This window comes from Pseudopipra pipra, chromosome 5, assembly GCF_036250125.1.
Source record: "Pseudopipra pipra isolate bDixPip1 chromosome 5, bDixPip1.hap1, whole genome shotgun sequence".
NCBI lineage: Eukaryota > Metazoa > Chordata > Aves > Passeriformes > Pipridae > Pseudopipra > Pseudopipra pipra.
Window position 1 is genome coordinate 1300527 of NC_087553.1, and position 13517 is coordinate 1314043.

Consider the following 13517-nt stretch of genomic DNA (forward strand, 5'->3'; position numbering starts at 1 on the left):
AAAGCTTCCACATCCTTTGCACATGCAGCTGTAGTGATTAACTGCATATATTAGGTATTTGCAAGCATCATTAGTTAGCTGTCTGAACAACTCAAATTACCCAGGAAACGTTTTATTCTTCGTGGCTCCTGTCAACAACTGCCCACACTTTTTTTTGTGTGTGTGTGAAACAAGACACTTCAGTATATGGGAAAATAGTTTAGAAATGTTCGGACTTAAAAATTGATTCCTCCTTTATTAACTTAACGGGGAAATGTCTAACAAACTTGTATTCAAATAAAAAAAAACAAAACAAAAAAAAAAGAAATATGTACATTCAGGAGTGGTCCAGAACTTGGCTCTGCCCATGCAGAAAATAATGTCACATAGTAATGTCTCCAGATCCCCAAGAAATGACAGACTGGCATGTGGAGTCATGGGGGTTTTTTAACAGTTTTTGCCAGATGCTCGAGTTTAATAAGGGGATTCACTTTGACATGTTGGTCACTGAATGTTCATGTTCATATTCTCCCCATGTGATGAGAACATACAGGGCACTGTGCTTCTCCCAGCATCTTTGGTATTTGGGAAGATGTAGAAACTTTACCCTGTACTGAAAATTTTCTTCGCAGGAGAGAGCGCCCTGAACAGAAATGTCGCTCCAGCTGAGGCACAGGAGCTTTAGTCCATCCTCCCCTCTGGGAGCATTAAGGTAAGACCTCCCCAGGCACTGTCCGGGAGTTGAAGATATTCGTGTAGAAATCTATCAGCAGCTCAGTGAAGAGGTTCAGAGGCACCAGAGCACTCAGGGAGGCGGTTCCTTTCGAGGGCCAGATCAGATTCAAGCCGAAGACACAGGCCAGGCTGGATGCTGTCATTCTGTTGTAGATGCTCTCCTGGGAAACCTGGAAAAACATAAATGTGAACAGGTACATGCAGACAAGTGGCCCAGACTGGGAGAGACAAGACACCACCTGTGCTGAGGGGGAACCAAGGAGGGGAGCAGACCCTGGGCACGGGTACATCAACCTGGAGGGTGTCTGAAGCTTTAGAAGGATTGTTTTTCCTTTCACTGATGCTTGACTTCACTTCCGAGTACGTCCACGTGCACCCAATTCCTTTGGAGAAATGGAGGTGAAAACAGGCTGTAGGTAAAGCACACAGCAGTGAAATCTGTTCTGCACCTGCATGATGTGTCCTACTGCTACATGTGGATGTGAGCCCAGAGCTGGTGAGCAGAGTGTTTTTCTCCATGTGAGCTTGGCAGGAATTTGTGTGTGTTTTGTTCTCCTGGTATCTAAAGCCCAGTATGGCCTGGGTGTCCTCCCTGACAAATTTCTGCTGTTTGTAAACAGCCAGCCAGCTGAAGGTGCTCCTGGTTCCTGCTGACCCAGGTAATTCAGGCAGTTCTTGCCAGGCTGAGCTTGCTGCAGTTGATCTGTAACCTGGCATGAGAAGACCACAGTCACAAACTGCACTGTGCAGGTTACACTGGAGCTGCCATTTCAGAACAGAACAAGGAATCGTTGGGCAAAATCTCCCATCTATTCTTCCTGCTACAATTTCAGGTTGAATAGGAAAGCAAAAATTCTATTTCTTAGTGCCTCTCAATTTCTGTCTTGCCATAAAGCCTCCTGAAAAGGCAGCTCTGTGGTACTATGAAAAGCCTGAGGGCACCGGAGGAAAAACTAAGAAACGTTATGATCATGAGAATACTTTTTAGCACAGGCATAAACTCCAGTTGCCCCCTGCCCAGCAACACAGGTTTCATTCCTCTCTATCTTCTACAGCCCAGACCCACCTTCCTTGGTGTTTTTACCCTCTTTGTCCAGCCAGGAGAGGATATAATGCCTTTCAGACACTATTTGCCTGAAGGCAGCTGGACAATGAACTAGTGCTGCGCTACTAATAAATATAACAAGGTTAAGAACTGTGTTCTGGCCCTTAAGTGGCTAACACAGACTTCACACTGTGTAATGTTGTACATGTGAAACACCTGTGGAACAAGTACAACATATTTTTTGGTGTTTCTTTCAGTCTAAAGTCTCTACAGCTTTGGGCTGCAGCCCATCACACTGTGTTTTCTGTAGCACAAAAAAGTGCTGTACCCCAAGAAAGGTACCTTAGGTGTAAGGGGCAGGTACCCTGGGATGGCACAGGAGCACAGTGGAAAGAGCCAAACCTGCTGCAGTTGTCTTCCCCCAGTGTTTGGGAGTGCTCCTGACTCCCTCCACCCCACGAGCTGTGTACAGGACCTGTCTTTAAACACTGGTTGAAACACACTCAGCCTGACCCAGCTGCTGCTTTTGAAAGCCAACATTTCAGCTCAAAGCAACACCACCGAACTGCTGTAGAGCTAGATTTGTTTGTTTTCTCTTTAGACCAACTATTTCAAAGGTTGTTTCCAGCCGCAAGATGAAACCATCTCTTCCCACCCACCACCACTCGGTGAGCATTTCAAGGAGACAGTTGACATTGCAATGATCAACAAAAACACCCGTGGCACAGCTTCTCCTCCCAGGGAGAAAATCCCTGAGATAAAATGGAACAGTGATTTTATCATCTGAGGCAGAGCTGCACTGAGCCTTTTCTGTGAGTCATCAACGGGGATGACTTGGGAGCTTGAGGGAGACATGGCAACGTTGCTGCTCTCCAAAATACACAGCAATCCCTCCCTCAGCAGATCCAAGGAAAAGTGTGCAGCTGAATCTGACTCTCCACAGTGACTTTGCCCGCTCACCAAAAGCTGCTTTCAAGGAAGCCTCACCACACCCATGGTCTGGCTTTACCTCTCCCCGAGGGGATCAGGCTTCCCTGCAAGGGCAGATGCAGTCAGGAACCCTCCTCACGGGCTGCCCCTCTGAATAAATTCACCCCAAAGCCACGTTCTGCCTAAGAAACACAAATGACAGCACTTGGATCAACCCCCTTGACTCCCTCTTTGATTCCCTCACAAAGTTAGTAACCATCATCTCTGTTTCAATTGAAAATACATGCTCTGTCAATTTGATGAGCTAATAAAAGACAGCTCTCCAAGGGCCTAGATCATATCCTTGACGGAATCATCTGAACATCACAGGAAAGTATTACAACAAAGAACTACACAGCTCCACTTTGTTGTTTTGGGGTTTTTTTTTCCCCTTTCACTGGAACATGTATAGAAAAATCATTAAGTAATGACAGCCTATATTGAAAGAAAGTCTTCTAGAAAGATAAAACTTGTACATTGAACAGTTCATCATTGGGAATAACCACTGAAGTTTTAGTGCCACATCGAGAAATGCAAAATACATATTTTCACTATCCCAGGACAAACACCCAGCTCCACCCAGCAAAATTGTGATGATTTTTGATTCCATGTGCTTTTATCCTACCACCCTGAATGGATGGAACTAAATTCAGTGTAGGGGTGATTGTGGTGGTGCTGGGTTGATGGTGGGACTGGGTGATCATGAAGGTCTCTTCCAGCCTTGATGATTCTGTGATTTATGGATACTGCAGGAGTGAGACCAGACAGCCACTACACCACCCAAAGAACCTAAACAGTGAAACACAGTGGGTAAAACAGCCAATTACCACTATCACTTTTAAAAATCCAAGAACACCACCATCTCTTTGGTTTCTCAGTGGCAGTGCCGAAAGGAACTCCACAAAACATTTTCAAAAGAAAATTACTAGATATTAAAACACTCCCACAAACTGCCTGAAATACTTTTCTACCACCCACTGTCAGCTCCCTTGCAGATGTGCCAACTGCTTGTATCTGCTCCATGAGCCTTAGTCACCTAATCCTTCCCAACATGTCCCATCATCTCCAGCCACCCCCAAGCTTTGCTGGAGCTGATTACACTGTTCAACTGGACAAGTGATGGAGACAAACATTAATTCATAGCATTTCTTTTCCAGCCTGTACTTGGCTTTAACTCTGCTCTTTCAGCCACAGATCTGAAGCACAGCTCGTGGGCCCCAAACCCTTGTCCATATTTTCTGATTCGTCCGATTTTGTCGTTTTAAATTAAATTTGGCATGTTTTTGCAGCGGTTCCTTCAGCCCAGTCAGCCACCCTTCCCACATCAGGCAGGATTGGAGGGACAGAAAACAGCAGCAGAGAGGGAAAATGTAAGCACAGAGAGAGGGCTGTATCAGCTGGTACCAAAACCAAAGCCATGGTTATAAAAACACAGGTTAGGTGATATTATTGCCTCTACCAACTCTCCTCTCTAAAGCTGCTTTAGCCTTAGAGTGTCACAGAAACTACAATTACAGTTTTCTAGGAAATGGTTTCTGGCTTCAGAACTGCAGCCCTCAGGGTGCCTGGCCAAGTAATTTGCTTCTTTGAGCCCTTTAAGTTTGCCTGTGCATTCATAAATCTGCTCCACTGCACTTGCAGTGCAGGGCTCGTGCAACACAAACACTTGCTTGTGCACACTCATCCCTTCTGAGATCAGCTGAGCAAGCACTGACACATTTTACAGACATAATCCAGGGACTGACTAGTGAAAGCTGGTCCTTGTTTCCCTCTTGCTCCCAGTTGCCCATTTCTGCCAAGGGATCTCAGTCCACTGCAGCTCCAAGGGCTGCAAATCCCTGTCCAGGTGGAGATGGGCTGGTTTATACCTTTCACTGCTGGGCTCATTCCTGGCAAAATCACCCCTGATCCACAGTTAAAAGACTTGGGCCTATTTTTGAAATTCAAGTCTGTTACTTCTGTAGAAGTTGCATTGTCTTGCTCTCCTGGACTAGAAGGAGCTTTTCGTTAAACAAGTGGGTTGAGACTGCAGAGAAAATAGGAAATTTTTTTTTTTTTTGTTCTTCTACAAACCAGCATCAAACTTGGAGTGTTCAAAACCTGTATCTAGTGATTACAATTCATCCCACTTGATGAAATTACCACAAGTACCTCTTGCACTACTCAAGGCTTAGCTCATGGAAGAATTAAATTGCCTCTTGTATGTAAGAAGGTTGATGCTTTCAGGTAAAAACCAGAATTATTGGTGGAGTGGTCTGTTAAAAGTTTGAATTGTGGCAGCCTGCGCAGCACCAGCCTGCAGTGAATAGAAATCTCCAGCTCTGAGATTGTTTCACGTTTCCTTGACCTTTCCAAATGCAAATATTCCCCGAGACATTAAGGCTGAAAAGCCGCGGATCAGCAGAAATTGCAGATCTGAGCACCGGCATCAACTCGGTGCTGCGCTTTCCATAACAAGGCACACTTAAAAATAATGCTGCATTCCGGGGCCCAATTACAGCAAACTCGCTGTGGTGCTTTTGCACACCTCATTAACACCTCGAGTGCTCAGCTCTTAAGGAACGCGTGGAGATGGTGCATCTATTGCTGGAACAAAGTCACTTACACGATTCATAACGCTGAGGACAGATATCACTTGCTAAAATAATAGCAAATGACGTGAGGATTTCCTTAATAGCTTTAGGATTCAGCTAAGCAGCAGCAAACCAACGTGTGGGTATTACAGGAGCGCTGTCTGAGGGTTCTATCCACGTGTTTATCCTTTAATCTTGCTTTTCCCTGGTGCTTTGACTGTAAAAGGGATTAAATGTACTTGTTTCTGAAATAAACTCCTGGCTAGGACGTGGCAAACATGACTGTAGCCCAAGAACAGCAGCTGAGGGCCAGTTCCCTCCCTGGTGAAAATCAGCATCATTCCACAGGTCTGATTGCTGTGGTGGGCTCAGGACTTCTGAAAACTGGCCCCCTTGATTCAGGCGCCAGCTACACCCTGACCCTCCATTTCAGGCACCCCGGTTTGAAAACTGCAGCCTGGAAAAGGCAATGCACTGGATGAGTTAGAAGGAAGGGAAATTTTCAGTCCTGTGACTGTCTTGTCCTGCACAGCCAAAGGATGCCTGCAGAACTGTTTGGAAGGGATGTTCCCCAAACCCTCACACCTGTGGCTTTCCCAGAAGTGGGTTAAAAGAAATCAGCAAAATGAGAAAAATAGGACCAAAGAAACATGATTTTATTTATCCTGAGCAACAAAAAAAAAAAAAAAAAAAAAAAAAAAAAAAAAAAAAATCCTCGCAAAACAGTACATTCTAGGCTTTTAGTTTAACAGTGTAGCAAGGAATGGCTATTTTAAAAAGGAAAATGCTATTTTTAAGAGTTAATATGAAATAATTTGCTGATGGTTGTTCTAAAGCTTATTAACATTTCTATAATTTTCTAAAATAAAAACTAATTTATTTGGTGTTTTAATTGCCCAATATTTATATTTTAGGGGAAAAAGGTGATTTCACCTAGGTTTTCTCCAGCACTGAAAATTACACAACCACTGTTGTCAGGCTTTTTTTTTTTTTTTCACTCCAAAATAGGAAAAAACCCCACCAAACCAAATCAAGAAAAACATACATTCTGAGTGTGGAGTGGAGGGAACAGGACTTCTAAAGACCCCAGTGCAGGCACAGTTCATTTAAATGTACACGGTAATTTTCATCACAACTAAAGGATTTCATGGTCAGACCATTGCTTGGCACCAACTCCTGTCAAAACTGGAGGGTTCTGCAAGTCCTGCACAACCACCTCACCACCCTGTTTCAGATACTCACTTTTCCCTTCCATGGAGGTGTTTAATGTGGAATTAAGAAGAACAGACTGAGAAATAAAACCCCTTTGGGATTTGTGGCCGGACTCACCATGTGGAGGAAGCACATCAGGTATTTCAGGACGATGTAGTTGTGCTCGGGAAGCCCCTGAATGATTTGTTTGCACCTGGTGACTCTCAAACAGCTCTCCACACCTGCAATGCCAAAGCACTAACTTAACTCTGGAGCATCCAAATGTTGCCAAGAAATCATAACTTATTTATGTCTGCTGGAATTGCATCTGTAAAACTGGCCACAAAATTCAGCTCTGCTGATCACCACGGCCACCACGGTGCCAGGGAGGGTTTTTCCCTTGGACAGCCTCTATCATATTTTGTGTTATCATGGATCTGGCCCAGACCCACTTCCAGAGCATTTTCTCAAGGCAGTGAAACAGCCAAAATAATTTCTTTGCTCGAGAGGACTTTCAAAGGCCTTGGTTTGAATCTCGCTATCACTCCATGCTCTTAATTGAGATGTCTACTTTTTATGCTCTGATTTTATTCTTGCTGAGACACAGTCCTGCCCAAAATGCCCTTTTGGCAACCTACTAACTTTAAAATCACTACAGGAAACCCTTCTGCCTTGGCAAAAAAGTTATGAGAGGGGCACTTGGGTGGCGAGAATCTTCTAGAGATGAACCTAAGCAGGTTCATTAACTCATTTCTACAGATGGGCAAACCCAGAAGTGGATCCCAAACTTCCTACATCATCTAGACAGTCCAGGTGAGAGTTACACTGACACTCATATTTCAGATGCTCTATCAAGTGACTTTTTTTCCCCCCTGAAATACCACAATATTTTATTTGATATCTCTATTATATATAAAATATTTATATATTTAGATATAATTTATAGATTTATGTAATTATTTATATACAAAGATAGTTGTATATTTTCATAAAACATATAATATATAAATAGATAACTACATATTAATATATATATTAAATTAAAATATTTAAAATATCACAGATCGTTGTGGTACTGTAAGTTGAACACCAGTCTGGAGAAAGGTCTGATGATGGTAATCATGCCTAACCTAACCAGCTCAGTTTTGCTGATACTATTTCTGCATCTGTTGCATTTCTCTCTCTCTCCCTGGGAGTGCACAAGGCTGTGTGTGCATGCACGAAATTTCAGCACATTAAGTGCTTTTAAAGCACTGAATTAAACACATGAAGCTTTATTGTGGTGAACTGTGGAGACGTTTTTTCCTACTGCAAAACTACCAGCTCCTATAAAACACATTAATCTGAGTCCCAAGAATTTTTTTGTCAGCCTTCTGCAGAATATATGATGCAGGAATTGTAGCATTACTGGGTTAAAGAAACATTGCTAACAATTTTCATGACTAAAGGTGAAGTTCTTCAACAATTATAAGCTTCAAGGTTTTATTAATTTTTTTTAAGTCTGTCACTCAGCTCATTTATTTCACAGCTCCCACCAATAACACTTTAAAAAAAGAATCATTTAGATGAGGCCATAAAGAGAAAATGTTCCCTATCGTTTCAAAGTGCTGTAAAGCAGAGATACTGCATTTCTGGGTTTGCAGGTTAAGATATGCCACAGACACATCACACACACACTTCCAGGAGACAGAATGAGAATTTTCAAATCGTCCCAAGGCAGCTGTCTGTGATCACACCTCTCCAGAGCTCCCTTCTGCACTGTATTCACACAGAATACCTTTCCTGTGGTTTTTGAGAATACTTCTGCTGCTGGTATTTGAGAAGAATAAGCTGCTTGCCTGGCTCTCAAGCCTAAGGTCTTTTTAAATCAGGGTATCACCACAGCATCAGTAAGAGATGGACATCACACTGCAGGCACACAAGAGAGCCCAAAGAATAATTAGTAATTCCCTTAAACTCCACTTTTCCAAGTATTTGGTCAAAATTGAAAGCACGAGCAAACAACAATAAAATGGAATGGATGTTTAACAGGTGCTTGGGCACACAAAGCCTCCTGGTGTCCCTGGGACAATGCACTGCTCTCAGATTATTTTCAGACTTGTTCCCGTTTTTTACTTAGCTCCATCACAAAGTAATGTCAGCACAGGCTTAATTCAGTAAAAATTAGCGTTTGTACATCCCTTTTCCAAATTTCCCCTGTTCTTTCCAGTCCCTCCACTCCTGCCACCTGCTTGTGAACAGACCTGTTTTTCTGAGTGCCCTGAGAATATTCCCTGTGTGAGCAGATGAGTCTTTGATTTGGAAGGGGGTGATCTACAGACTTGCAAACAGCAAAACAGCACAGAACTCCAGAGGACTCTGAACATGCTGAAGTTTTTTAATGGAAATACATAAATAAAGTTAATGACATTTACTCTACGTGAGGATGATAGTGATGGGCACAGCACTAGAATTTGACTTAGAATATTTAGGCACAGCAAACCTGCTGTGCTTCTGCACCTTACAAACATGGAGCAATTGAGATTTATCCCCAGCCTGAAGCATTTTAATGCCCTATCCCAATAGCAACAGCCATTACAGTGATGATAACCTACACTTTGCAAGAGCATCAGCCCACAGTTGCCAAAGGCACACCAACAGACTGCTGGAAAATGTACTCCATTTAGATAAATTCCTCAAAAAACAGGTTTTGGGAAAATGTGTGCTTGTGACTGGAAGTCCTGTGGGTTCCCTGATGTCTTGGCTATAGCCTGGATGGCAAAACCTCAGTCTACCAGCACCAGGCACCAGCTCCCAGGTGTTCTGGGATCTCTCAGGTATTCTGGGATCTCCCAGGTATTCTGGGATCTCCCAGGTATTCTGGGCTCTCAGCTATTCCAGCTCCATGGATCCCCACTAGGATTAATGCCCTTGCTGGCATTATAAACTCCCAGTCCCTGACAAGGCCATAATTCATAGTTCAGGTGGTGCCATATCTTTAGATACTCAATGCTTTCTCATGGCTTTAGATCCTTTCTTCCCCAATATGTTATCCTATGGAAATAGTTGCAATGAAAAGAATCTCCTCCCCACCAGAGAAAAAAAACCAACAACCAAAACCCACCACAAAAAAACCCCAAAACAACCAACAAACCAAAACAAACAAACAAAAAAACCCCCACAAAAACCCCAACCAACCAACCAACCAAAAACAAACAAAAAACCCCCCCCAAAAAAACCCAAAAAAACCAGAACACAAAAAAACCCCAACACAATGAAACAAAAGAAAACAAAACAAAAACAAGCCCAAAGAAATATATAAATGACCGAACTGAATTTTGTTTCCACAACTCTGCTGCTGCACCTTGGTTAGCAAACAAACAGCAGTGGTAATTAATTAGTCAGGTCCAGTCCTGCCTGCTGTCCAAATTTCTCTAAACTTATTTATACTCACTGGTGATTCCAAGGATGTGATCGTAACAGTCAAATGTTAGCAGTGGCTGGGGGAGTTCCCTAAGGAAAGTCTTCAGGATAACAGCAGGAATATGGATATCATGATAGTCATCAAAATTCACAGATTTGCCTAATAGGAGAAAAAGAAGAAAAGAGGTGTTCAATCATATGTTTTAGTTTTTATCTGCTGCTTAAACACTGTCTCACACCATGTTTTGAACAGCAAACCTCTTGCTTTTCTGCTGCTGGAACCCCTGATATTTAATTTTTATATTTTTTCATAGAGCTTTATTAATCTTGCTGTAGGAGATTCTCTCCATAAAGGCATTTCATAAAGTGGCTTCACAGGGAAGTCAGTGACTTTCACAATTACTTCACTCCATTTCATAAATTCTTAGGTAAAATTGCATTTCTTTGCCATAACCAGAGGCACTGTACTTTTGTAACTACAGGAAAGTAGATGTTCATGAAAAAATAGACCATTTTTGACTCAGACTTATCATTCATTAGCTGCTACAGGTTTTGAAGGCTCTGGTGTGACATCAAGGGATAACCATTAAGTGCCTGTTGCTCCCTCTCAGTTTTCTGCACTAGTGCTCTTATTATTTTATATTACAAATGGTTTTGTGATTAATTAATTACAAGAAAGCCGGCATTTCTGCCTCACCAACAAAACCCCCCCACTGTTACTGGCAGTGGCTGATGAGAGCTTACCCTGATTGTAGAGTTTCTGCACATCTTTGATGGTCTGGAAGCTGGCTGACCTTCTGAAGAGGCCCTCTACTTGTAGTCCTGAAAAAAAACAATTAATCCAGGTCTCATCTGTAAAAGCTGCCTCTCTTCTGTTTTTCTCTTTAGCATTAGTAGAAAGCAGAACAGAGGGAGAAGATCTGGGAACAAAGATCCTCCCTACACTCACTTTTTGGAGAGAAAATCCTTGAGAACAGAAAGCAGGATCAAATCATGTTTCAGCACTGCCTTCAGCACTTTCTTTAATGGGTCTCATAGAAATACTACTGCCTTGCCTTACGCATTTTAGAGGGTCTTGACAACTAGTTTTTCTTTAAAAGTAGCTTTCAATTGCACCTAAAGGCACAGAAGCAGGTTCAGGATTTACACACCCACTGCCACTGAGCCCCAAACCACACCTGTAAACCTGCTGTTCTCCTTGCCTTAAACCTTTAACGAGCTGAAGAGGGTGTTTGCAAAGATTGCCCAAGTTCCTCCTTCTGCCAGGGGGTGAGACAAGGTCCTTTGGGCTGGGGAGTGTTTCACAGGATCTCTGGCTGGAAGAACCCATTTCTTGCCACTGGAGAGCTGCCAACTTTGGGGCAGATCTTTGCTCCTTCCACCTCTGGAAGTCAGTGGGACTCAGCACTCTGCCTGCCCCTGGGATTTTGAAATACCTGATTTTAGTCTTGAGGCACTCCTGAATTCCCTGTCCTGAATCTCCTGAAGGGTGTCTCTCTCATGCTGTGGACTAACTGAAACCTCGCTTCAGCTCCAGGAGGAAAATGTCAATAAAATGCATCCAATCAAGGATCTCCTTTGGATCACAGCTTTCAAGGTAAGTAATTTATCTGAATTATTATACAAAACAGGATGGGGCCAAGAACGGCTACTTTTCATGGGACTTGTGGTACTTCTTGCTTCTGAGTTTGGTAAAAAACTCATTTCTTTCTCTCCTTCCTGCTCTCCAGTTTTTGCTGTTCCTCCAGCAGGTAACACAGCTGCACTCACTCGTGGACTGAACTGGGGATTCCTACTGGAAGCAGAGTAATCTAAAATGTCAGCCTGTGCTGGTCTGACAAAACACCAAATTGCTGCAGTTTGGAGGGGGTTGGCAGCCCACCCGCTGCCTGGGGACACTGCTGGACCTTTCTTTATGGGAGTGAGGAAGATCAGACCTAATTTTTAATTTTTCCATGCTTCTCTTTCAGCAGCCAGACTGAAGCCAGTGTTTGTGTATTCCAGCTGAAGTACACATGGGTCTTTTTGCATGAGCAAGAATCTTTATGGTATTCTAGAAAAATTAAGTCGTACATTAATGAGGGATAATCAATGAAATCATTCTTGTGAGCTCACCCGGGTTGCAGGAGTATTTCCTACACAAAAAAATTAATAATTAAATTTATTTGTTATAAGTTATAATTGTTATGTTATAATTTATTTGTTATAATTAAATTTATTTGTTATAAGTCTATTTGTAAATAATTAAATTTATTTGTATTAAATTGTCTGTAATTAATGAACCCATTAATTACAGACAAGTATTTAATAGTATGTACATGAATTTATAGAATACTAGAAGAGCTGATAATATACCATTAAAATGCATTTTCAAAGCCAAGTTTCAGAGACTTGTGCCACAAACCCAAGCTCTACTTGAAAGTGCTCCACAGACTAGATTTAGTCTCAGCTGGAGTTGAGCTGATTACAGCTCCCAGTTACTTCCTAGGAATGTGTGCCCTTGCCTCTTAAATCCAGGTTGAACATTAAACCTTTAGCCCATGCACTCAGTTCTGGAAGGAGGATGACATCTCCAACTGAAACATCCAAGGAGGACATGTGTGGTTACTAAAGGAACCAAGTGGACAAGAACTGTGATGTATTTGAGCCCTTGCCTTATCCTCCATCAGGTTGTGTTTCAGTTGAGTCAGGGTACAGCAAATGAACATCCCTGCAGTAAAACTGCTCCCTCAGATTCAGGGGGCAACCTGTTAAAGACAGTTTTGGAAGTGGCAGCTGTGAACTGCTCGTCAAGGCACTGCCCTCAGCAAACAAGAAACACAATCATTTCCCCAGAATTTGGGGAATTTTACGCTGCCTGTCAGTGGACAAGAGGCTTTCTGTGGAAACAAGCCTTTCAGCAAATGGACATCATAAACGCCTGCAATTTGGTTTGCAGGAGCTGGTTTGATGGTTAATGTTTTTATCTGACGTGAATCTCGCTGTAGGGACTACAGAGCAATAAATATCAATTCTTAACGTGTTTATGCCTTTATTGGCTAAGCTTTCAAGTGTCTAATTAAAGACATTAATCTGTGGCACAGACAACAGCTGTACTTGTCTGGCCCTGCATCCCATCAACGTTACTGTGATGGCACATGACATCCAGCTGTTCCTGGATGTTTTTGGAGGTGGAAAACAACTTTTACCCTCATCTGCAGAAATCCGGGATACAGGCACTATCCCTGCTTCTCCCAGAATCCATTTACCAGGTCAGCTGAAACGGGATCAATATTCAGCAATTTGTTTGATCACAAGTGGCAACGTGCCAGCCACCAAAGTAGAATATCCCCAGTGCTTCTGGCATTTGTGGGCAACCCAACCAAATGACAGGACACTAATTAATTGTAAGTGCAATTCTTAGGGAAAAGAAAAAGCTATATTCTGCTTCTAAAGAAAAAGAACCACAACAGCAAGAAAGTCACATATTTTCTTGTGTGTGTGTGTGTGTGTGTGTGTGTGTGTGTGTGTGTGTGTGTGTGTGTGTGTGTGTGTAAAAAATGCTTAGGCCAGATAATAAGATATTATAGCAATTTTTAAACACTCAACAGCAATTATGCTCTTGAAGGAGGAAAACAATAAAC

The 13517-nt window shown here is 42.5% G+C and overlaps 1 protein-coding gene across 1 annotated transcript in view; it reads right to left on the reverse strand.

Annotated features, from left to right (window-relative positions):
* Positions 1 to 213: 213 nt before the first annotated feature.
* Positions 214 to 13517, reverse strand: part of ARHGAP8 (Rho GTPase activating protein 8) — a 70177-nt gene continuing 56873 nt past the window's right edge. Inside the window, exons 10-13 of the mRNA XM_064654066.1 lie at positions 10639 to 10716; positions 9926 to 10054; positions 6631 to 6734; positions 214 to 884 (exon numbers count right to left, since the gene is read on the reverse strand). Of these exons, the coding sequence (XP_064510136.1) occupies positions 687 to 884; positions 6631 to 6734; positions 9926 to 10054; positions 10639 to 10716 (509 nt within the window). The 3' untranslated portion in view covers positions 214 to 686. The remainder of the gene's footprint in view (positions 885 to 6630; positions 6735 to 9925; positions 10055 to 10638; positions 10717 to 13517) is intronic.